The sequence below is a fragment of the Miscanthus floridulus genome, unplaced genomic scaffold, assembly GCF_019320115.1.
Source record: "Miscanthus floridulus cultivar M001 unplaced genomic scaffold, ASM1932011v1 fs_737_3_4, whole genome shotgun sequence".
In the NCBI taxonomy this organism is placed as follows: Eukaryota; Viridiplantae; Streptophyta; class Magnoliopsida; order Poales; family Poaceae; genus Miscanthus; species Miscanthus floridulus.
In genome coordinates this window covers 1-23,613 of record NW_027097190.1, presented here as the reverse complement: position 1 = coordinate 23,613, position 23,613 = coordinate 1, and the positions used below count along the sequence as shown (strand labels likewise).

Genomic DNA, 23,613 nt, shown 5'->3' with positions numbered 1-23,613 from the left:
AGATGATGATTTGCTAAAAAGAATGGAAAGAGCTCTACATGATGAAGTAAGCCTCCATGGGGTCCCTGTCTATGTCTCTCTCTTAGGAATGAGTTTATTCATATCTTGTAACTAAGCGTATGTTTTTTCATTTTTCTGTAGGTTGTTGATACTGAAATGGATGGTCAGACTGATACTGAGCAAGACTGTAGTGATGACGGTACCCATGGCGCATGTAGCGATGATGGTATTCAGATCGACAATGATAATGCGTGCTCTCCAAAAAAATCTGTTTAGGTAACGCTAACCTTTCTTCACCCTGCTTGTTTGTGATTCTACATTATTGTAGCTATGAGATGCAGCTACAGGAATTAGAAGGGAGCACAACCCTTATTTCTAATTTCTAAGATACAATATACCATGTAAGTACATTCGAATGTCTTAAATTCTAAGGTTACAAATATGCAGGCCTAGAATTCTAGTCAAGTCAACAAGGATTGTTCCATGCCAGAGTTACCACGTGAGCCAATGGTTGCAAAGGTATGTTAGAAATATACAAGGGGCAAGAAAATTTAGGTCTACTCTTTTTGGTTGTCCACGTAGCTTCAACAGTGCTTACTGCTGATTGCTTCTCAGACAGCCTGCATTTGTGATTTTCCAGGGATAGTTCTTGCCAAACTCTGCTCACCGATCTGCTCTTAGAAAATATAACCTTGCAGATTTCAATTCACAAAAACTAGAGACAAACCTGAAAACTAAAACCTTTCAGATTTGAACCACAGATCATAACTCTTTTATTATTTAGTGTAAAATGGTCTCACTGGATGCTTTGTCCTGAAAGAAAGCACAAAATAAATATTCCAATGTATTGCTATTTTATGGTCACATGCAGCAACAATTATTTTGCTGTTATCCTTACTGCGGGCAAAAGAAAAACTGTCATAGCAAGTAAATAGGCATGTGACTAAAAGTAAATTTACTTAGCAAGTAAATATTCCATACTTGGCTTGTTCAGATAGGAAAGACTGGTGGGAGACTGCAGCTCATAAACACATTTGAAGGGAAATATGCTGCTTCCTTAGTTCCATCTAGTATGTATGATATTTTTTTGAAGGGGTCTTAATGTGAGATTTGGTTAACAATCTTGCTATAGCTCCCAATATGAAGTTAAAAACAATAATCTGATTAAGAACTATTGTATGAGATGTGCTAACATTATGAACTATTCTAGTCATGTACATCTATTTGATTATCAAAATCCGAATTGAGTGCAACATAAACCATGTTACATGTCACAAAATTGATAGTGCAACTATGACTGCAGGTGGCACATATTGAGAATCAAGGTCATGCAGATAAGGGTTCTGAAGGTCTAACTTTTCCACGTGCTACCACAATGACCAATATTGTATGTCTATATTTTATATTATTGTAACACTTCAAAGTATAGCTGAACTTGCTAGATCAATGATATGGTTTGATTGTGTCTATTGCAGAGATCTCAAAGAATTGAAGCTCCTGCTTGTAATCAATCAGGATCGGTATGTGCTTGTTTCCTTTGTTTTGAAGCTAAATTAATTACAAGTTTGATGATCATGACTATGTTTTACAAAATGATAGAGCCAACTGGAAGTCTATCTTATTTCACTAAGAAACAATTATAAAATCGTGGCCAAAGGAAAGCTAGTGACTACTGATAGCACTCGAAGCATTGGTGGCACTGTGCTTGGAAAAGAATTTGTTGGGGTTTATGTTGAGACCCTTGAAAATAATGGCAATGGAAACAATGGAGATGAGATGTTACCTAGACCACTCTTTTCTATCAAAACTATGAAAGATGCTATTGGCTTTCTTGTTGCTTGGCCTCGTTCGCATGTAAGTTCTCTTATATTATCGATTTTTTATTTTGTATTTCTAAAAAATATACTACATATCCCTCTAAACACATGTCTCATTGTAGGTTAAAAAAGTTAAGAGTTCAACTCAAGCTGGTACAGCCTTGGTATCTTTCATTCTTGCTATATTGGTTTTATTAGAATTCATGTGTCAACTCAATCTTGTCTTATTTTGCAGCTTGATGGAAACGTGTAACTTGATGTGCTTGGAAAGAGAAGCTACAAGTTTCAGAGTGAACAAGATAGACTTTAGATGTTAGTGAAAAATATAGATATTTGTATAATATTGCCACTTTTCCTATGCTTCTTTATGAATATGGTTTGCTTCTAAGAGTGCACTTTAATGGGTCATTAAACATTATCTTGTTTTGTAAAGACAGTGGATTTTTCAATGCAATGCCTTCATGATTCACTTCCTCATTATCTAGTCATTCCAATTCATGTGTGTCCAAATTTGTAGAAGTCTCTTTATTTCTAGTAAGAATGTGTAACTATAAATATGGCTATAATAAAAATATACACATTATAAAATGGATAAATATCTTTTTTTAGATGACGTTATAAAACGTTACTATATGATGTTTCTATATTAGTAGACACGAAATATAAATGTGTGTAAAATTGTCTCTATTTTCTTGAAACGCAAAATGATGTTACTAAACAATGTATCTATATTGTTAGACACGTAATATAAATGTATTACTTAAACGTCTCTATACTTCTTGATACACAATTTGATGTCATTACAAAACGTGACAACATTAGTACACACATAATATAAATATATCTATGAGAACGTCTCTACACTTTTTAACACACAATACAACATCATTACGCACCATTACTACATTAGTACACACATTATACGAATGTATCTATGAGAACGTCTCTAAATTTCTTAGCACATATGAAGCGCTGCTATATAACGTAACTACACAAATAACCACGTTATACAAATGTATCTATAAAATTGTATCAATGTCCGTAGGCATGCAACAAACGTCTCTACAATACGTCTCTTTATCACCTTGACACGCTTAGAGAACTCGTCTCTACAAGTCCTGACACGGTTCATGCGAAGACGCTTCTAACACGCTTTATAAAAACATGCCTACAATCTTGTAGAGACGAAATAAAACGTGTCTATCATATAAATAAAACGTCACTACAAGGGGTATTTCTAGTAGTGGCCACCGTTCTTCTTGTATTAGCTTGAAGCAAAGAGATTTGGGGCTGATTGTATTAGCGTGAAGCAGAGAGAGATTTGTTGGCCGTAGCTCGGCCGGAGGTGAAGAAGGACTGCTCTGCTCTGCTCCGAGCACGGCGAGCATAGAGATGGGCAAGCATGGCGAGCACAATCCGTCACGCTTCTCTGCGTCGAGGAGATCACTCCGAAGATGGTGCTTCTCTGCTCCGAGGTTTGACACACGAGGATGGCGGAGCATGCAGCTGGCAGCAAGCGCACACGCCTCGGTATCCGTCGTGCACACCGGTGAGGTCAAAGGGGCATGGCCTGGCGCAGATGCCAGACGAGGCCAGGGTTGTGACATCTAGCGTGCGGGGATGACGGAGGAGCTCTGCTAGGGTCCACGCCGCGCCACACGAGCCCGCCACCACGGCGGTCAAGCAGATGCAGGTCGCTGCTCCTCCCACTACGGGCCATCAGAGGAGGAGATGTGGGCCGCCGCATCGGAGGAGGAGCAGAGCAGATGCGGGTGAGATGGGAGGTGAGGAGGAGCAGAGCAGATGCGTCGGCGAGGAGCACCAGAGGAGGAGCAAAGCGGATGCGTCGATGAGGAAGGAGGGGTGCGCGGGTGAGATGGGAGGTAGAGCAGAGCGGATGCGTCGGCGAGGACGGAGGAGCTCTTCTTCCTGTCGCCGTCGCCGCGCCCTGCTCCACCGCACCTCTGCTCTCCCTTTCTCCCCCCAGCTCTGCCCTGCCCTTTTCTCCCCTGCTGCTGCGCGCGGACAACAACTTTGTCCTGCCCCGCCCCTGCTCTGTTTCCCCGCTCCGCTCTCGCTCTCTCACACGCCAAGCGTCGCCGTGAAGAGAGGGAGGGGGATGATAGGTGGTCCCAACCTGGCGGTGAGAGGAAAAGGCCTGACAGGCGGGGTCGTGGCGGGTTTACTATGCGGAAACCATGGTCGAATGGCGCGAGGGCCAATTTTAAACGGTTTTAAGAGTTGAGAGACTGCGCGTGTCTGGTTTTGGAGTTAGAGGGTTAGAACAAAACTGCAGCCATAGTTGGAGGGCAAAAAAAAAATGGACGTTTTCCTATAAAAAATGTGCGGCTGCCATGAAATAGTTTCCCTTTATTCATTTACCTCTCTCACATTGGATAGGAGCACAGCACTGTCGTTACCATACTTAGAATTGATGAAATTAGATTTATTATTACAAAACCCAAGATATTTGTATTCGTAGGTGGTATACAATTACCACATCCGTGGGCACTTGCAAAGGGCCTTCTTGCATGTCTCTGCGAAAATCGGCCAGGACAATTTTCATAACCAGCCAAGACAGTTTTGGAAGACTAGGCCATCCATCGGTCCGTCGAATGCCCACCCAAGAGAGGACCCATCCGGGCAAGCTGTTGTAGAGCTGCCCAGTTAATCATGACTATTAGAGCATCTCCAAATGTTTTTTTCTTCTTAAACTCACCTATAATTGTTTTTAGAGGTCAACGACGTGGGTTCAAAAAAGAACCCATTTAAGAGTTTTATTCCACGGATGCTGGGCAAGCCCGGGGTTCTCGTAAACTCATTATCATTTGGAGAGACATTTGAATAAAATAGCTCTGAGACAAGTCAATCCACAGGCACGAATCCGGCATCAGATGTCCGTGGCGCGCTAGCAGCCACCGTGCAACGCAAGCTTGCGCCTTGCTCGACCTCCACATGTGTTACTGAGCATTGGACCCGGGCTTCTTTTCCTTGCAGGGAGCCTGCTGGCGATGCCAATAATTAGCCTGATCGTTTGGCTGTGGCTCGTCGTAAATGATCGTAAATTTTTAATCGGAACATTATTTTTCTCTCACATAAATCAGACAGGAGTACTTCTTCACGAACCAATAACGATACAAACCAGCCAACCGAATAGGGCTCAATGTCACGGCCACACCACGCCACACGCCGCCACGGCTGGACCTCATCAGTCATCACGCTCGCGCACGACCGGCACCTCACGAACATACCGCGGCCTTGGGGCAGAGGAAGCGGTGTCTAGGTACCCGCGGGAACAGAGGGCGCGCGCGTGGGCAGAGCAGACCGGATCCTTTATCCGGCACCACGTTTCCCGCCGCGACAGACGCTCTCCGCTCCGCTCCGCCCCGGCCCCGGAGCAGAGCACGACGGCCCACACGGCCACACCGCACACGCTACAGGAGACGGACTCGACAGCGGCGCGCTTGTTTCTCGACTCGGCGCCTCTCCTCGTCGGAACGGAAAAGGCCAGGGCCACTGGGCCAGGCCACCAGGGAAAAGCAACCGCCAAATCCAACCGGCGTTGAAGGCGCGGGGGCCGTTCAGAGTTCAGGTTCAGACGCCGCCGATCGCTCGCCGTCCTTTCCGGTCCGGCAGTAGGCACTAGTCCCGCCACACACAGGACCGTGGTCCTTGCCGTGCCGCACCTTTTCGGTTTTGCCGTGTCTTTTTGCTGCTTCTCCCACAATTTTACCACGGTCCTGTTCGCTTTTTTGGTCGGTAAGTTTGACTGATGTTGGTTTATTGTGAGAGAAAAAAACATTGTTAGCTAGCTGATAAGACAAAAGAATAAGCTGCTTATCTCAATTTCCTCTGTCTCTCGTATCATCGTCTGACTTTAAGTGTGAACTTACTGCATATGAATGCAGAGACGCCCGGTGTTCTTTAATTTATGTCTGTACTGAACCTTTTTTCTCTAATCAATCTCAGTAGGGCCTCAAATCCCTTCTGTTAAAGAAAAGAATTGTCCGGGCACAAAAGGTGATCCTGCTTTTGTGTTGGAAATGATTTCGGTTTCAACCCTCTTCCATTCCAACAATTGGGTGTAAACCCTTTTTTCAATCAACACACGGAATTTGAAACCTTGGGATTAAGAGCCCGTTTAGAGAGGTTTCTCCGGGCTCCGGCTCCAGCTCCGGCACTGTAGCACTAATGTGGCGGAGCCGGGAGAAGCTCCAAATATGCCGCTCCTCCAGCTCTTTTTCTTTCTAGTTTATTTTTGGAGGAGTCAAAGCCATTTTTTAGCATGCTACAGTAAAAATAGTGTTGCACAGTGTCTTAACAGTAGGAATCTAAGCACCGAGAGCCGTACCAAACCGGCTCTAAGACCCAGCCTTCTGAAAAAAAGGACACTGACAGCGACATATTTGGCTGTGTCAGTGACAGGAGTGGTGGCTGGGATATTTGTTCTTCCATCGTCTTATCTGTTTGGGCCTTATTAGAGAATGTTATTGGATCATCTAAACGGTCCAGCACGTGAGACCTCAGCCCTCCTAATAGCCACAGCCAGCCCGTCAGGCGTCAGCCCACACGAGCTGCTTCAAGGAGTACTCAATGCGTGCGTGTATGGCCCACAAGGCCGCAACTGATCTCTGAATGCTTTGGCCGGTTTGGCCTGGCCACCTCAGGCCTCCATTCTTGTGTTCAAGTCACAATTTGAATTGCATTGGTTGTCCACAATGCAAATAGGCGCTATTTTCCTCCCATTCCTTTCATTGCTAGAGAACATTGTGTAATTTTGTTTATCCTCTTTCATTTCTTTCTTCGCTTCTTGAACTCCTTTGATGTACTTTTGCCTCTCTTTGTTTTAATTTAATTCTCTCATTTGTTGAGAGAAGAAGAGTTAGCTTGGTTTCAGCGTTCAAAGAGATTAGGCACATATTAGAAGGTGATAATCTACCCCTATAATACACCAGTTAGAATAAATCTACAACCACACAACAAATGCCTGCTCCACAGTCATGACCTATGCTACATCCACACCTATAAATGCACCCAGAAAATATAACACAATCAAAACGGATGCACCAGATTATCTCTTAGCCATTCTCTCTCATTACTCATCCAAATCCGACGACTCATGTTTAGTGTGTTTGCCCTCCATCGCCCTCCCGCGGACCTTCGCGCATGCGCCTGCAGGTCATAACCTAAAAAAAACTCAACGCTACGATACGCGCGTTTACCCGGTGATGGAGCACCTTTGCGGCTCCGCCTCAGATCCAACCTCCCACCAATCCGGAGGCACAGGAGCTAGGGTTTCAATCATCTGTGAGAAGGCGAGCTAGCGAAGACTGACGGCAGACAATAGGCATGGTGACGGCGCGGGCGCGGGGGAGCCCCTGCGGAGGCGCGGCCACACCCTGGCGGCGCAGAGGGGGGCGCGCGGCCACCCCTGGCGGCGTGGGGGAGGGCGCGCGGCCACCCCGGTGGCGCACGGGAGGGCGGCACGCGGCGAGCCCCCGCGGCGCGTGGAAGGGCGGGGCTAGCCCTCGGCGGTGCTAGGAGGCGTGCGGCCAGCCCCCCCCCCCCCCCCCCCCCCCCCCCCCCGACAGCCTGCAAGGTACTCTCTACCGCATCATGAAAGAATATTTGAGAGATTTGGTACAGAAGATATTTGAGAGGCCTTGCAAGATTTGCTACAGAATATTTGAGAGGGGCAATTAAATCGGCTGCAAGCTGTCTTCTCCATAGGTTAAAGCTTTCTATTTTTTTCACTTAAAATCTGATATGGGTATGAAGATGCATGTGCGGGGACGGGATGATGGAGCAATGTCCACCAGCACGCCTTGCCGAGATGATAAGTCACTGTAGCCAGTAATCGAATCAAAGCCATTTTGCTGTAATACCTAGATGATGGATAATGTCCACCAGCACGACTTCCTCCATGTAATACCTACATGTGCTGGTAAGACCTTTCTACTCAATTTACATTATTGATCTTTTGTGCGAGTTAGTGACTTTTTAGATTGACGGTAATAGCTTGCTGTCCTACAGAAGATATTCCAGCTGATGTCATTAATAGCAATTTTGTTTTTTTTTTCAGATCCCATCCAGCAGATCTACAGAGTGGTCAAAAATGGCAGCGAGCAAGCAAGTGAAATGAAAGAAGAAACAAAGAGCTAAATGTCTTGTACGAGAAGTATACAGAGAGAAAGATTTGTTCTTTGACTATAGGGTTCTCATGTAGAATCATATCTGAAATAATAATAATAAAAATATGTTTTATCAAAATGAAATTATTTCATTTTCCTTGTCTTCCTTTCACTCTTACTTGTAGGCCTTGAGATACTTGAATTCCCATGTAATAATCAATTTGCTGGTCAAGAGCCTGGCAGCAATGAAGATATCCAGGATACAGTTTGTATCAGGTTCAGAGCAAACACTGGTAGAGAACAGAGCTTTACTCCCGGTGGGGAACCCCCTCTAGTCTCGGTTCCCCACCTGGGAGCAAGCATCCGGGACTAAAGGGGGTCCTTTAGTCTTAGGTCAGGAACCGGGACTAAAGGGGGACCTTTAGTCCCGGTGGGTAACACCAACCGGGACTAAAGGTGCCTCCTGACATGCCACGATGGCTGGCACCCTTTAGTCCCGGTTGGTAATACGAACCGAGACTAAAGTTTTTTTTTCTTTTTTCTTTTCTTTTCATTTTTTTGTTTTCTTTTCAAAATAGGTTTTTGAAGTCGTATTGTACGCTGCTAATTATACATTTATACGCGCGTATAGTATGTTTCGGTTCAAGCACAATGAACGAATTAAATCACACAATTCAAGCATAGAAATATATATATATATATGCATGCATGCATCATATATATATTTACATGCATGCATGCATGCATATGTGTATTTTACATTATATTATTTCATGTGCATATATTACAAAAGATTGCATTATAGTTGTTGTGATATAACAAGTTTCCTCTCATCCTCTAGCTTGGCTTCCATGGTAGTGTTGGGTCGAAGTAGAACTCGCCCTTAGAATCGATGACCTGGTCATTAAAAAATCCGGCTATAGACTCTTGAATTGTTTTGATTTGGTCTTGCCGTATGACCTTTTCCTCCAACCATCGAGCCTACAGGTTTGAATTAAAGGAAAATAAATTAATATATGTACATACATATATATATATATAAAGACATAGTAACATAATTAATAATAATAATTAAATGAATATATAGTGTATTTTTAACGTACTTTGAGTTTCTCTGTAGGAGTTCTTTGGGAGACCACCTTGATAAACTTACAAACATAGTAACCACAGTAGTCGTTTCCCTGTTCCTGCCTCAGACACCACTTTACGAGAAAAAGATTTGTCATCCAATCTGGTGATCCGGTGAAAGCTATATGTTTAATTAATAAAGATGATGCGATTTAGGGGACTTACTTTCAAAGGGATTACATTCAGTGGCGCTTTGCATTTTCCCATGTGTTGCTTCTTAATAAAGGTTTTCCAAACACTGCCCAATAAAAAATTTGCCACGTCATCAGATATTGTTAATCATCATGTTTGTGTGTATATATAGTTGCTAGAGATACCGAAATTACCTCTGGATAATATCTATCATATCTTGGTAGTCTTGTTGTGGTTTTCTTATCAAGTCATAGATTATCAAGTGACTTTTCACCAGATCGATGTCCATCAATATCCAGTGATTGCTTCATGTGTTTATAGGATATAACGCATAACACTCATTAATTAACTAGAATCAACATATGAGCCATTAAGGATGATCGATATTATTAACACTCACTTGAAGTTGTAGGGAAAGAGTATATCCTTCTTGTGGCGTTGGTTCACTAAGAAGTTCATAAGGTTACTCTCTGACTCAGACTTCCAATTAGGCTTTGGAGTAACTAGGTCTTTGAATACTATATGGGGATCAACAAAACCAATTTCATTGCAGCCTTCCTTTCTGAGCTCTGTCATTGTAAATCTGTATATATATAGTACTTGTTAGGATAATTTATATGCATATACACACATATGATGAGTTTAATAATAGATTGAAAGAATTATTACTTACAGGCAATAGCAGCTAATGATAACTTTGTCTAGAGAGGTCAGGTGGCATAGTTGATGAAATTCTGCAAAGTCAACATACATAACATCATCGCCACAGAACCAATGTTCGTCTCTAATTCTGACACCAACGTAGAAGTCTCCACCGGTAGACGCCTGCATGTACCACTTGTTTAGCAGGTACATTTGCGTCCCCAGATCACATAAGGCTTGAGGGTTGTATAGACTCTAGCCTAGTACAAATTTTTTCTTCCAAATATCAACCTCCGCCGCACTCTCAATGTTTTCATCACCAAACATCTGGTAAAGGTCGAGACCAGTCTCTTCAATAAATTCACCAAGGTGATCCAAATCGACATCTGAAGGTATGTTTGTCTGATGCATTAATCCTAAATTCGAATCATATTCATTACCAACAACTAGCGGGGGGACTGATTGGTGCGATTGTTGTCCGAGTTGTGCAACTCCTTTTCCTGCCCACTTCTTTTTCTTTGCTGCCTCAATTGACTTGGTGAGAGTGCGGTCATAGTCCGTTAACGTTGATTTGGACGGCTTACGAGATTCCCGCTGTTGTTGCTGGTAAGAAGCCACCTTTTTTCTTAGAATATCTGGAGCTACAAAGAAGTACGGTTTCTCTGGGTTTCTCCTTGCTTCTTGATCCTTTTTAAGTTTGTCATAGAATCTAGACATATCTTTTTTATATGCATCAGTTACTTCTTTCTTCTCTTCAGATATTATTTTGGGAATAGCCCTTGGTTTCACGGTGGCTTTCTTTGCCGGCGGGGGCTGATTCTTCGTTTGCGGGGCTAGCCTCTTGCTAGTACTTGGCTTCTTGGTAGGCGGGGGCGGGGGAGGTGTTGGAGACCTCCTTGGAGGTGGTGGCAGCGGCGTTGGAGACCTCCTTGGAGGTGGCAGCTACGGTGTTGGAGACCTCCTTGGAGATGGTGTGGATGCAGCCTCGCCTTCCAACACATTGTCATCGTACAGAGCACTATGATGATCTGGCGATTGAACAATTGGATTTAGGTTGGGGGAGGATCTACTACAAAAAAAGGAATGACATATTATTATGAGCAGATTGTTAATTATTTAAGCCAATATAAATTAATGATGTAGTGTTTTCATCCACACCTATGGTGAGGTAGTTCAGGAGGAGGTGGAGACGACATCCCAGGAATGATGATGTAGCACTTGCACCATAGAATGAATGTCTTCTCTGCTTCTCCTAGAGTCTTCTCGCCATCACCTCTAGGAATGTCAAGAGGCAAATCACTAAAACCTTTTTCAGCTTTATCTACCGAGATGGTAGCATATCCTTCTTAGATTATATTCCCATGAATCCTTGGTGTCTTGGTTCGGTCGATAGGATTAACAAGACCAATAACCACCTTGATTGTGGAATTCCCCTTCAGAATGTGTAGCTCACACGATGTACAAGGTTCAGTGACATCATCCACAGGGAAGCGCAGTCCTGTGTCCCCTTGATTTGGTATCTCCGTGGAAGCGCAACTACTTTTCAACTGAACAGATTGGCTAATGTTGATTCCTAGCTCTGATGCCTGCTTGCTTGCACTCACTGCTATTTGCACTTGCCTTCTGATTTCCTCCTGCATTCTCGCTTCAAGTTTTTTTCTCGCTCCTGTGCTTCACGCACCGCTTCCTCTAACCTCTAGAGCCGCTGTGCTTCTTCTTCCTTCTTTCTCTAGCAGCTTCTATAGGAAGGTCTGTCCTGAGAGAATCCATGCTCCCATGAGACACTTCCTTTGCCTCTAGTTCGGTCACCGTGTTCAATAGTCCCGATGGCGTATGTCAGTTCATCCTTCTCTCTGTTGGGCCTAACGCACCACTAGCAGTAGCTCTCTGAGCATAAAACAATCTTTCTACTGCTTCTTGCAGTCTTACGCCATAAACGCACTTCCCTGTCTCCTGGTCTAGTGTTCTCCCATGAGCGAAAAACCAATTCTTTGCATGCTCTCCCCACTTGAGTGATTCTGGTGTGATACCCTTGACAAGAAGGTCTGCTTCCATTTTGTTCCACTTCTTAATGGTAGTCGGGTAGCCACTTGATCCCAAGTTATGGTGGTATGTCTTCTGTTGGGCATTACGTTGGTTCTTTATCACCCGACTCACACCCTCTTCCGACGTCTTGTACTGTACAAACTCATCCCAATAGGGCCTCTGCTTTGAGATCGGGCCTGGGACAGTGAAATCTGGTGCTATGTTCTTCTTGACATACGTCGTGTATAGGTGTTTCTTCCAAGTCTGAAACTGGGTGGCCATCTTCTTCATTGCCCAATCCCTAACTCGCTCCTTCAATTCATCACCATCTATTATATCATCATAACCATCTGTTTGGAGCGTGAAATGTTCCAAGACATCATTCCAAATTAACGTCTTGTCACGATCGGAGACAAAACTGATATGAGGAGCATTGGTCTTCTTCTTTCATTCGTGGGTACTGATCAGGAGCCAGTCCCATACAAGGTAACCACAATGGTGCACAAATTTTGTTTTATTTGCCCCCCCCCCAGTTTGCCTGTATCCACATTGAACTCCGAGATGATGAAGCGGCCCTCCAATGGCTTTTTGGGACCTCAAACATTTTTAATCTTCGTTGTAGTTGTTGATGTTGATCTAGAGGGCTACAAAACATAAACATTATTTTTAATGTCATGAGCACACATAAGACATATGATAATATATATAGCTAATAATAAAAAATATATACTTGGCCAATATGTTGTTGCTCATTTTGTTCAAGAGCTAAGTACTGACTCCCGTCATCTGCATCCTCTTGCACGTTATTTTTAGCACCATCATCGCCGGCAACTTGAGTGCCAGTGTTGATCAAATTCATCATCAACTCCTCCTCATCCATGTTTCTCAGGTCGGCCATCTAGCTTCAAAAACCAAAACCAATATATAGTATGTCAAATCTTTGCTTACATGTGTAAAATCTACGAACAATATGCATTATTAAACCTTGCCCCTCGGTCACGGACGCAATTCGCCACACTAGGGCGAACTACATCGGTACTAGGGTGAATTAGGGCTATACATAAACGGCCGAGGGTGAATTGTGTCGGTGACTAGGGCGAACCACATCGGTGACATCAACAACGCGGTTCGCCCTAGTCACTGACGCAATTCGCCCTAGTGTGATTGTTTAGCGTTAACGATAACGATAATACGAATGTTGATCGACTAGGCCGTGAGAGAGGGCGGTGTGACGAGAGTGGCGGTGCTCCACTCTGCCGTATATATGTTTGTACACATGGGTGAACGAGGGCGGCGGTGCTCCGCCATATACATAGAAACGCAGGGGCGAACGAGGGCGGCGGTGCTCCACGACGTATATATACATGCATATGAATAGAAATGACGTATATATACGTGTCAGCACGGTGGCTGGTGTGCTGACGACAACGACGACGTGAGGTGGGCCAGGGCGGTGTCGGTGCGGTGGAGGACGTCGTCGGCGCAGAGCGGCCTAGGCCGGGGCTGCGGTCAATGCGCTGGAGGGTGTGGCCCGCGCGTCGGGCTGGGGCTGTGATCAAAAGGAGTATATTATATATCATGCATGCATGTCCACATGTTTTTTTTCTTTTTGCAAAACATAGTACAAACGTCAATATATAGCATTGCAAACTGGCAAAAAAAATAAAAAAAACCCGAGAATATCAGGTATTGACAAGGTGCACATAAGATTCTTGATCTATTTTTGTGATTTGAGTATTGTGTGACTACATTTTTGCACCAAACAAGTACGGGCCTGGATTCCTGCCTTCACTCTGACTAGGCTCCATAGGGCCAAGTTGAATATGTTTAGTTGCCTGGGCCCCCGTAAGCCAAATTGGCCTGTTAGCCGGGCTCCAGAAGAACGTGGGAGCAAGTCGTTTTCTAGGGGCTAGGCTCGCTGCTCGATTCCCGTCACCTCCAGCGCTCGACTTTGCTCGCCTCCGCTCGTCCCCGGCGGCCCTCCCTGCAATCCCTTCTTCCGCATCCTCCGTCCACACCACCGGCCATCGGAGTAGACCAAGCCCCTCACTCGCCTCATGCTCCCTCTACTCTCTCCTCCGCTCTTGGCCACCATGACAGAGCGTGCCGCGCTGTGGACGTGGTCGAAGCAAGAGAGTTCGCTGGCGCTCGCCCACGCCGCGCTCAGCACCACGGCCACCCTCCTCCACCTCCTTGCGTCAGCGGCGTCTCCAGACTTGTCACTGCACATCAACCTGCTGAGCAGCGCGGTGGGTTCCAAGCCACGGCACCGTGCCATCATCCTCGCCACGGCCGACCATGCAACCCCGGCCGCCATGCCCATACTGCGACTGGCCGCTGAATGGCGAAACCCTAGGCACTAGGAGAGAGAAAGCCAAGAGCTCACCTCGGGCGCGCGCGGTGGAGGGCCGCACGGGCGCGCGCGCGGTGGAGGGGGCCGCACGAGGTTGTCACGACGGTGGAGGGCCGCATGGGCGCACGCGGTGGAGGGCCGCACTAGGTGAGGCGCGGGCTCCGGTGTCACGGCGGTGGGCTGATGCGCAGGCGAAGACGAATCGGCGGCGGTGCGAGGAAGAAGAGAAAGGGTGGCTTTTCGACGAGGAAGAAGAGGAGGGGATCGATCTACGCCAGGCACTGGCGCTTATATACCAGGGAGATTTACTCTCGGTGCCAGCCACCAGCCGGGAGTAAAGGTCCTTTACTCACGGTGCGTGTTACCAACCAGAAGTAAAGGGTTTGTTTTGGTGGGCTACGAAACTGCAGCCCACCTTTACTCCCGGGTGGGCACCCGGGAGTAAAGGTGGGCTGCAGTTTCGTTTCCCGCCTGTTTTGAGCAAATTTTTTTAATAGAAATATGGATTTTCTTGTTAAATACATAGTAAATTAAATACAAGGCATAAAATTATTTTGTTAAAAATATGGATTTTCTTTTTCTTTATTGCACATAGGAAAAATCTATAACCTAACTTTTTTTTATTTTTTGTTATAATTATAAAACATAATGTAACTAATATTTATTATTTTGTTAATGCAAAAATGTAGTGTTTAATTAAAATTATTAAAACTATTGGTTTTGGACAGGAAATTTATTTTCACATCATTTTAACGTTAATATTTTAATTTTTCATCACTCAATATCCTAATTTAACTTTTCGAGAGAGAAATCCCACCAAATCAAACATTGATTTAATTTGAAACACGACATAATAAACATCTGAATTCACAATTATTACATAATATCTCAAACACACACTACATTAAATCACTATATCATCAAGTGGGCACAGCAGTGAACTTCTTCTTTACGTATGTCCCTTGGTTATGATCGCGTCATAACCATGGAGTGTCCTCATCATTTACCAAGATGCTAGGGTCTTTGTTCACTTTGAAGGGCGGAATTCAGTCATCCTTTTCATAATCTTCTAACATGTACGACTTACCCTCAATTCCCACGATGACTCTTTTCCCTGAAAGAACTATGTGGCACTTTGGCTCTTTGGTTGAGTCATTATCGTTTTTCCCTCTTTTTGGTTTGGTAGACATATCATTGACATAGAACACCTGATTCACATCCTTGGCAAGGACAAATGGTTCGTCTTTGTACCAAATATTACTAAGGTCTACTGTTGTCATTCCATACTCATTGTCTACTGTTACCCTGCCTCTAGTCACCTTGACCCATTGGCACTTGAACAATGGGATCTTCAAAGTAGGTGCATATTCTAGTTCCCATATTTCATCTATGCGGCCATAATATGTCTGCTTATTCTCATTTGGGTCTGTGGCATCTATACGGACACCACTATTTTGGTTGGTACTCCTTTTATCTTGGGCTACTGTGTAGAATATGTTCCCACTTATCTCATACCCTTTGTATGTGATGATATGCCATGATGGTTGCATAGCCAATAAATATAGTTGCTCATGGATGCTCTCATCACCTTGACATTTTTTTCGTAACCAACCACCTAAAGTTTCCATGTGCTTATGCGTAATCCAAGCTTCAGTCTTCTCTGGAAACTCAGATCATAAGAGATCCTTGTATGTCTCAATATACGGATCTACCAAAGAGGAGTTCTGTAGAACTGTGTAGCGCGCTTTATTAAAATAATCATCCTCTGTACCAATATATGTTTTCCTCCCTAGTGTCCCCTTTCCGCTTAGTCTCCCCTCATGTCTTGATTCAGGAACACCAATCGAGTCAAGGTCGGGAATAAAGTCAACACAGAACTCAATGACCTCTTCTGTTCCATAGCCCATGGCGATGCTTCCTTCTGGGCGAGCACGGTTGTGAACATATTTCTTTAGGACTCCCATGAATCTCTCTAAGGGGAATATGTTGTGTAGGAACACAGGACCGAGAATGAAAATATCCTTGACTAGGTGAACTAGAAGGTGTGTCATGATATCAAAGAAGGAAGGAGGGAACACCAACTCAAAGCTGACGAGACATTGAACCACATCATTTTGTAGTTTAGCTAGATCAGTTGGATCAATTGCCTTCTGAGAAATTGCATTGAGGAATGCACATAGCTTCACGGTGGCTAAACGTATATTTGGAGGTAGAATTCCTCTTAATGCAACTGGAAGTAATTGCGTCATGAGAATGTGACAGTCATGGGACTTTAAGTTATAGAATTTCTTCTCTAGCACATTTATAATACCCTTTATATTCGAGGAGAATCCAGATGGTACCTTGATGTTGTTTAAGCATTCAAACATGATTTCCTTCTCCTCTTTGCTTAGAGTGTAGCTGGCAGGATGTAAGTAATGGCGTCCATCATCTGTCTTCTCTGGATGCAGGTTGTCTCTTTCTCTCAAACAACGCAGGTCCTATCGTGCTTCAAATGTGTCCTTAGGCTTTCCATACACACCCATGAAGCCTAGCAGGTTCACACAAAGATTCTTCGTTAGGTGCATCACGTCGATCAAGCTGTGGACCTCTAGGACTTGCCAATAGGGTAGCTCCCAAAATATGGACTTCTTCTTCCACATGGGTGCCTGACTGTTAGCGTCATTCGGAATAGGTTGGCTGCCATGTCCTTTTCCAAAGATGACTTTCACATCATTGATCATATCGAGTACATCCTCACCGGTTCGGTTGCGAGGCTTGGTCAGGTGGTCTACCTTCCCTTTAAAATGTTTGCCTTTCTTTCTTACAGGGTGATTTGCAGGAAGAAATCGACGATGGCCAAGGTACACGACCTTTCAACATTTTTTGAAGAATACACCTCTAATATCACCGAAGCAGTGTGTGCATGCATTATATCCCTTGTTTGACTGTCCTGAAAGATTACCTAGAGCAGGCCAATCATTAATTGTTATGAATAACAATGCTCGTAGATCAAAGTGTTCCTGTTTGTACTCATCCCACACACGTACACCTTCTTTATTCCACAAAATGAGAAGTTCATCAATAAGTGGTCTCAGGTACACATCGATGTCATTGCTAGGTTGCTTTGGGCCTTGGATGAGCATAGGCATCATAATGAACTTCCGCTTCATGCATAACCAAGGAGGAAGGTTGTAGATACTTAGAGTAATAGGCCAAGTGCTATGACTACTGTTCTGCTCTTCAAAAGGATTGATACCATCTGTACTTAAAGCAAACCTTAAGTTTCTTGCGTCATTTGCAAACTCCGAGAATTCTCTGTCGATTGCTCTCCACTGGGACCCATCAGCAGGGTGTCTCAACATACTATCTACCTTACGGTCTTCTTTGTGCCATCGCAACAATTTTGCATATTCTTTGTTTCTAAACAGACGTTTCAAGCGTGGTATTATAGGAGCATACCACATAACTTTGGCAGGGATTTTCTTCTGTGGACGTTCGCCCTCAACATCACCAGGGTCATCTCGCCTGATCTTATACCGCGATGCATGGCATACCGGGCATGCATCCAATTTCTCGTACTCTTTGCCACGGTAGAGGATGCAGTCATTAGGACATGCATGTATCTTCTCGATTTCTAGCCCCATAGGACAGACAACTTGTTTTGCTTTGTAGGTAGTGGCGGGCAATTCATTGTCCTTCGGAAGCATCTTCTTTTGGATTTTTAGTAACTCTCCAAATCCCTTGTCAGATACACCATTCTTTGCCTTCCATTGCAGCAATTCTAGTGTGGTTCCCAACTTTTTCTGCCCTGCATCACAAGTTGGGTACAACAATTTCTTGTGATCTTCTAGCATCTGCTCGAACTTGATCTTCTCATTTTCACTTTCACATTCTCTTTGTGCGTCACGAATGACCTGACAAAGATCATCAGCAGACTCATCTTCTACGGCTACCTCTTCTTCAGCTTCTCCCATTGCAGTATCATTGAAGCACGCACCATCGGGAATAATATCATTGTCGTCCCATTGTTCTTCTTCACATTCTTCCATTACAACATCGGTTTCTCCGTGCTTCATCCAACAAATATAGTTTGGCATAAAACCCGACTTGAACAAGTGTGAATGAAGAGTCCTTGAGCAAGGATATTCCACCATATTCTTACATACGGCACATGGACAGCACATGAAACCATCGCGTTTGTTTGCCTTGGTCGCACATAACAAAGAATGCACGCCGTCCATAAACTCTTGGGAGCGACGATCAGCATTGTACATCCAATGCCGACTCATCTGTATTACATGACATAAATACTGTATTAAAACCTAGAACATAATTAGTTAATTATACAACATGCATACCACCACAAAAGCTATAAATTTAAGAAATCATCGCTACAATGTAGACAATCCCAACTACCACTAAAAACACTAAAGCTAAAATGCACTTTAGCACCACAAGGATTTCGCGACCAATCCCAACTAAAACAGACAGATCCCTCATTTGTTCAATATCTTTAGGCTTCTTCGACTGGATCACTGCCTCATTAGCCGCCATATCTACCTATTGTGCAAGATATTTTTGCACGAGTTCAACATACTCTTCCTCCCAATAGAAGCCTGAACATCCAGTGCCATCCCACTGAAATTAAAACAAAAAATTAGAACTTTAATCATAACCATCATGAAAATAGGTATAAACTAACTATAGTCATTATATACGATAAAATAACTCACATTACGATCCGGACACTTATAGAAAATGCGACCCTTGTTGGGACCCTCCTTCTTCACTCGGTGCTCCATCACAATCTTCGTCTCATCACAACACTTGTCGCATGCAATGAGTGGGAGGCCCGGCCTAAGTCGCTTTGGAAACCCATGAGAGGCCGAGGACCCGGAAGCAGTTGCTATCTACTCTCTATACTCATTTTTAATACACTATAAATTTCTCATTTTAGAAACAAATAAAATTAAAAAAACTCTAAAATTCTCTATATCTCTAAACAATGAAGTGTGCTATGCATGCTACAAATGAACGGTGAATACTAGTTTTTAATAGCTACTTTAACCTTCCTTCATGTAAATATGCAAGCTTGAAGTTTAAAGGTTTCCATAGTGTTTAACACTACTCTGCTTGCCATGGCCATGGTCATTGTGTTCTCGTCTTTTACTGCGGTAGGTAAGTAATTCACATGATATTTCCGCAAATTAACAGAAGAATGGGAGTGTACACACATAACAATCAATTATCGTTTATATTTATATATACTATGTTTGGGTACGGTGATTAACAGACTACTGCGGCGATATCGGGACGTGTGAATAAATAACCATCCGTACTAGTTGACCTTGCTTATGTGATCATCTCGGCGAGCATTTCTCCATTGGACGACACCGTACTTGGCCACGGAAGAGCTCCGATTCTACGAGGAAGGGAACACGGTCTTCCACGACCGTTGCCGCTCTCCCTCATAGAATCAAGGCTCCTCCTTGACGTCCGTTACCGCTCGGTAGAGAACATGCTCGCCGAGATGAACATGGTCCGCAAGTTCAACTAGCTACTTTAACCTTCGTTCATGTAAATATGCAAGCTTGAAGTGATTTTGAGCTCAAATTGCTTACAAATGAAAAAAACACAATAAAGAACCATATATATATAGTGAACAAAATGAGATAAGACAATGGTGAAAATGTGAGTATGAGATTGGTAACCTTTACAACTGAAGAATCAATGGAGGAATCGAAGAAATCGATGGAGGAATCGAAGAATGGATGGAGGAACAATGGAGGGAGGAAGCAAGAACACTAGTGCAGTGAGCTTCAAAATGTGATGAGCTCGGGCTTGGGGAGGAAGGAGACGGCCGAGATATAAAGAGGGGAGCTTTAGTCCCGGTTGGTGGCTCCAACCGGGACTAAAGGTCCCTCCCAACGGCTACTGCGCCAGACAGAGGTGGCAGGGACCTTTAGTCCCGGTTGGAGCCACCAACCAGGAGTAAAAGTCTACCTTTAGTCCCGGTTGGTAGCTCAAACCGGGACTAAAGGTCCCTGCCACCTCTATCTGACGCAGTAGCCGTTGGGAGGGACCTTTAGTCCGGGTTGGAGCCATCAACCGGGACTAAAGGTATCTCTAGTCCCGGGCGCAAAAAATGCCGGGACTAGAGCCCATTTTGGCCGAGGATCAAAGGTCTGTTCTCTACTAGTGAAAGTTTACTATTTTTGACAAGGTAAGCAATTTGACCTGTGAGTTTTTCTTTTGCAGTAACTAACATATTATGAATTCAAAGTTTTCTATCATTCATCTAAGTATGTGAAATAAAAACAACCCTCATTGCTATCTCATTGGAATTTTGTTATAATCAAGTTGATTAGAGTAGGAAATTTAAACATTCATAATTAGCATCACTGCAGAGACAACATTCAATGGTTGGTTTATTTATTTGCCATGTTTTTCTTTCTTGAGCTTTAACAGTTTGCTGGGTTAGTAATCAACATTTTTTGTTATTCAGATATGATTCAGTTGGCTGTTGGTATTGAAATGCTGGAGTCTTTGCTTTCGAATCTTGGTCCAAAGGTTAGTAGCTAAAATTGTTATTTTCTTAAGTAAGTAGTCCAAAATATAATTTTCACAGTAGTTAAATATGGACTGTGATTGTTATAATCTTGAAACTGTATTTTGTTGATTTCCATTCTTTTCCTGCAGGGGACCTACATTTGTAGTTGCAAACAAATAATGGGTCAGTTTGTTTTTCACCTAATTTACCTGCGTATATGTAGTGGACTTTCAGTAGCTCTGCTCTTTAGTAGCAGGCCTCAATGGCTAACAGTAGTTTATACTTGAGAGTTTACATATGTAATATATATTATCAAAAACTCTAAATCATTCAATAGTCTGCTAATTCCTAAGTTTTTATCTGCAGCCATAGCATGACTATGGTGGCTTAGAGACAAAAAAATATTATGTCTATGCTTTCCGTTTTCTAATATTTCAAATATGTTCTGTAACAGCCATATCATGACTATGGTGGCCAGCTGGGACGGCGGCCGGCCGGGCTAGCCAACCCGCGGTGGCCGGATCGGTGGGTCAGCCTCGATGATGGACGGCGCCTACTTCGTCGGGTGCACCATGCTGCAGCTCGCCCTCTCCAAGGTGGAGATAAGCAGTGCCCGCCAGAGTCCCCCTTCCCGATCTATGTTGACCGCGTTAGTGGTGCAGCAGAGGTTTCACGAATCTGTGGGGAGGATGCGGGCTAAGTGGTTGGGTTCTGTCTGAGTTTTGAGTCCCTAAAACCCATTCGTTGATTTCATGGTCTACAAGCGGCATCGGGCGCGGTTGCATGCAAACTGATGGATGCGGCGCATCCCGATGCCGTGCCGATGCACATGATCTGGAATTACAAGGTCCTGCAGGATGTGTTCAACAAGCTCAAGATCACTAAGGTGAGACACGACTTAGTTTCTCTCCCTTGCCTTGTGCTGCCCGCGTGGGGATTTTTTTTCCTAAAATTGATTGAACCAGTTTGCTGCCCTTGTGTTTCGTGCTCTGAATGTTCAGTGCTGATGAGAGTTGATTCTAGTTGTGTGATGTGACATACTGACATGTGGACATGCTATGCAGTAGCTTCAATTTCTGGGCAAGAATTTGTTTTTTAGTGGTATTAAGGCCTTGTAGGATCCTAATATTTCTCGATTCCTTTGCTAATTCGAAGCAGTTTGATGATGCCATACTCACTGTGCGGAAAATTTTTGCACGCCGTGTTGTTTGGTTTCTTTAGAATTTGACGAGAACAATGAAACACTCTGTTGTCTGCATCATTTTGTTGGTCTCATTGGAAAATATTCAAATCATGAGTTAGGCTGTTATACTTTGTAGTAAATTAGTTTTTTCTTGTTTAGGTTAATACTTACTAGATGCTCTAAAGAGATTTCTACTTCTCCAAGCTGTGGGACATTGAGATCTTCTGCCAGAGCCCTGAGGTCGAGCACGTGCCAGTGAGTACTTGCCTTGCAGCTATCATATGAAATCCTTTGTTCCTTTTAGCAAGTGTCAGGTTACAAGTACTAACTGAGTAACCAATACATACCTTGTATTTGATTTATTTTTGTGTACTTAAGTTATGATCAGTGCATATGAATTGATATCATGACAACCTTATGAATATGAACATACAGTATGATATTCACTGTGCCAAAACTACAAAAAGAAGACACCTAATTCGGGGTATCTAACTGAAATCAATGCTGCCTAATATGTGTGTTTTCTACATCAATGATTACTGCAGTAAGAAGAATGTCAGCTCCGATATAAAAGTCATGTTAGTTTGTCAACTCATATAGAAAAATTTGTTAGTGTTGTGCATCTTTACTTTTTGAGTCAAAACTATTTCTGAACTATGAACAGTCGACCCTTCAAACTATTTTTGAACTTTTTTTTCAGGACCTAATAAGTGTGATATCGGTCTTGATGGCCACACTATTTTGGTCAGCACCACAGATGCATTGTTTTGTACTTTTACTGAATCAACTGGAGGCTGTTCTGCTGCTGAGCAACTTGAGGTAGTCTTCACTGCAAGGTTGTCATCATCAAGTTTCATCAACAGTGGCAAGGCGCTCAGCGACATCTTCACTATCAGATTCGGAATTAGAAGTAGAGTATAGCTGTCCATTAACATAAGTCAACGTATATATAAATTTTGTCTTAACCATCAGTGAGTCAATAGATATGACTCTGTATTGATTCCGTTTATGCTCTATAGATATTTGATATCCAACTGGAGCTAAGACAACATGTTAAAGTAATCTTGATGCTCTATCAACATTCAAACTGCTTGATGTGGTCAAATGGCCGGTTACTTGCTATGTTGATTTTGTCGAGTTGATTAACTTGGTTCTTTCCTGCTGTTTCTGTTGTTTTCCGGATTATATACAATGTCATATAAAATTGTGTAAAACCTAAACTATACAAAAAAATCATTGTTTGGTTGTTTTCATGCATTCATGAAATGAAGCCATGGCCTTAGCACAGACACTATACTAGTAATACACAAATTTCCAACTTATTGCCAATGGTAAGCATAGGAAAAGTGGAAAACACACATCTTCTAATTGGAAGGGAACAATAAAATTAGAGTAAACTAAAAAAAGATGATGGGAACTAAAAGAACACATAACCTTTTATTACGAGAATTTATTTGGACCACCACAAGAAGAATAAACTAATTTCACCGTATTGGAGAAAAGAATTGATGACATACCCAAGTAACCAAAGTAGAGAATGATTGTTAGCAACAATGTTTAATTTATTGAAAATGAGGTCAAAGGAGCCATTTTTCAAATGGAACGTAACAGGGATAATAACATTACTGCCAAAATGTTAAGAAGCTATCACAGTTCAACAAATAGATCAA

At 43.3% G+C, this 23,613-nt stretch overlaps 1 protein-coding gene across 1 annotated transcript; it reads left to right on the top strand.

The window, feature by feature from the left end:
• The first annotated feature begins 1,375 nt into the window (after nt 1-1,375).
• LOC136532895 (uncharacterized) lies at nt 1,376-2,070 on the top strand. The gene is made up of 5 exons (XM_066525476.1): nt 1,376-1,387; nt 1,476-1,520; nt 1,600-1,854; nt 1,940-1,981; nt 2,053-2,070. Exons 1-5 carry the CDS (start codon nt 1,376-1,378, stop codon nt 2,068-2,070), a joined length of 372 nt encoding a protein of 123 aa, XP_066381573.1.
• The last annotated feature ends 21,543 nt before the right edge of the window (nt 2,071-23,613 follow it).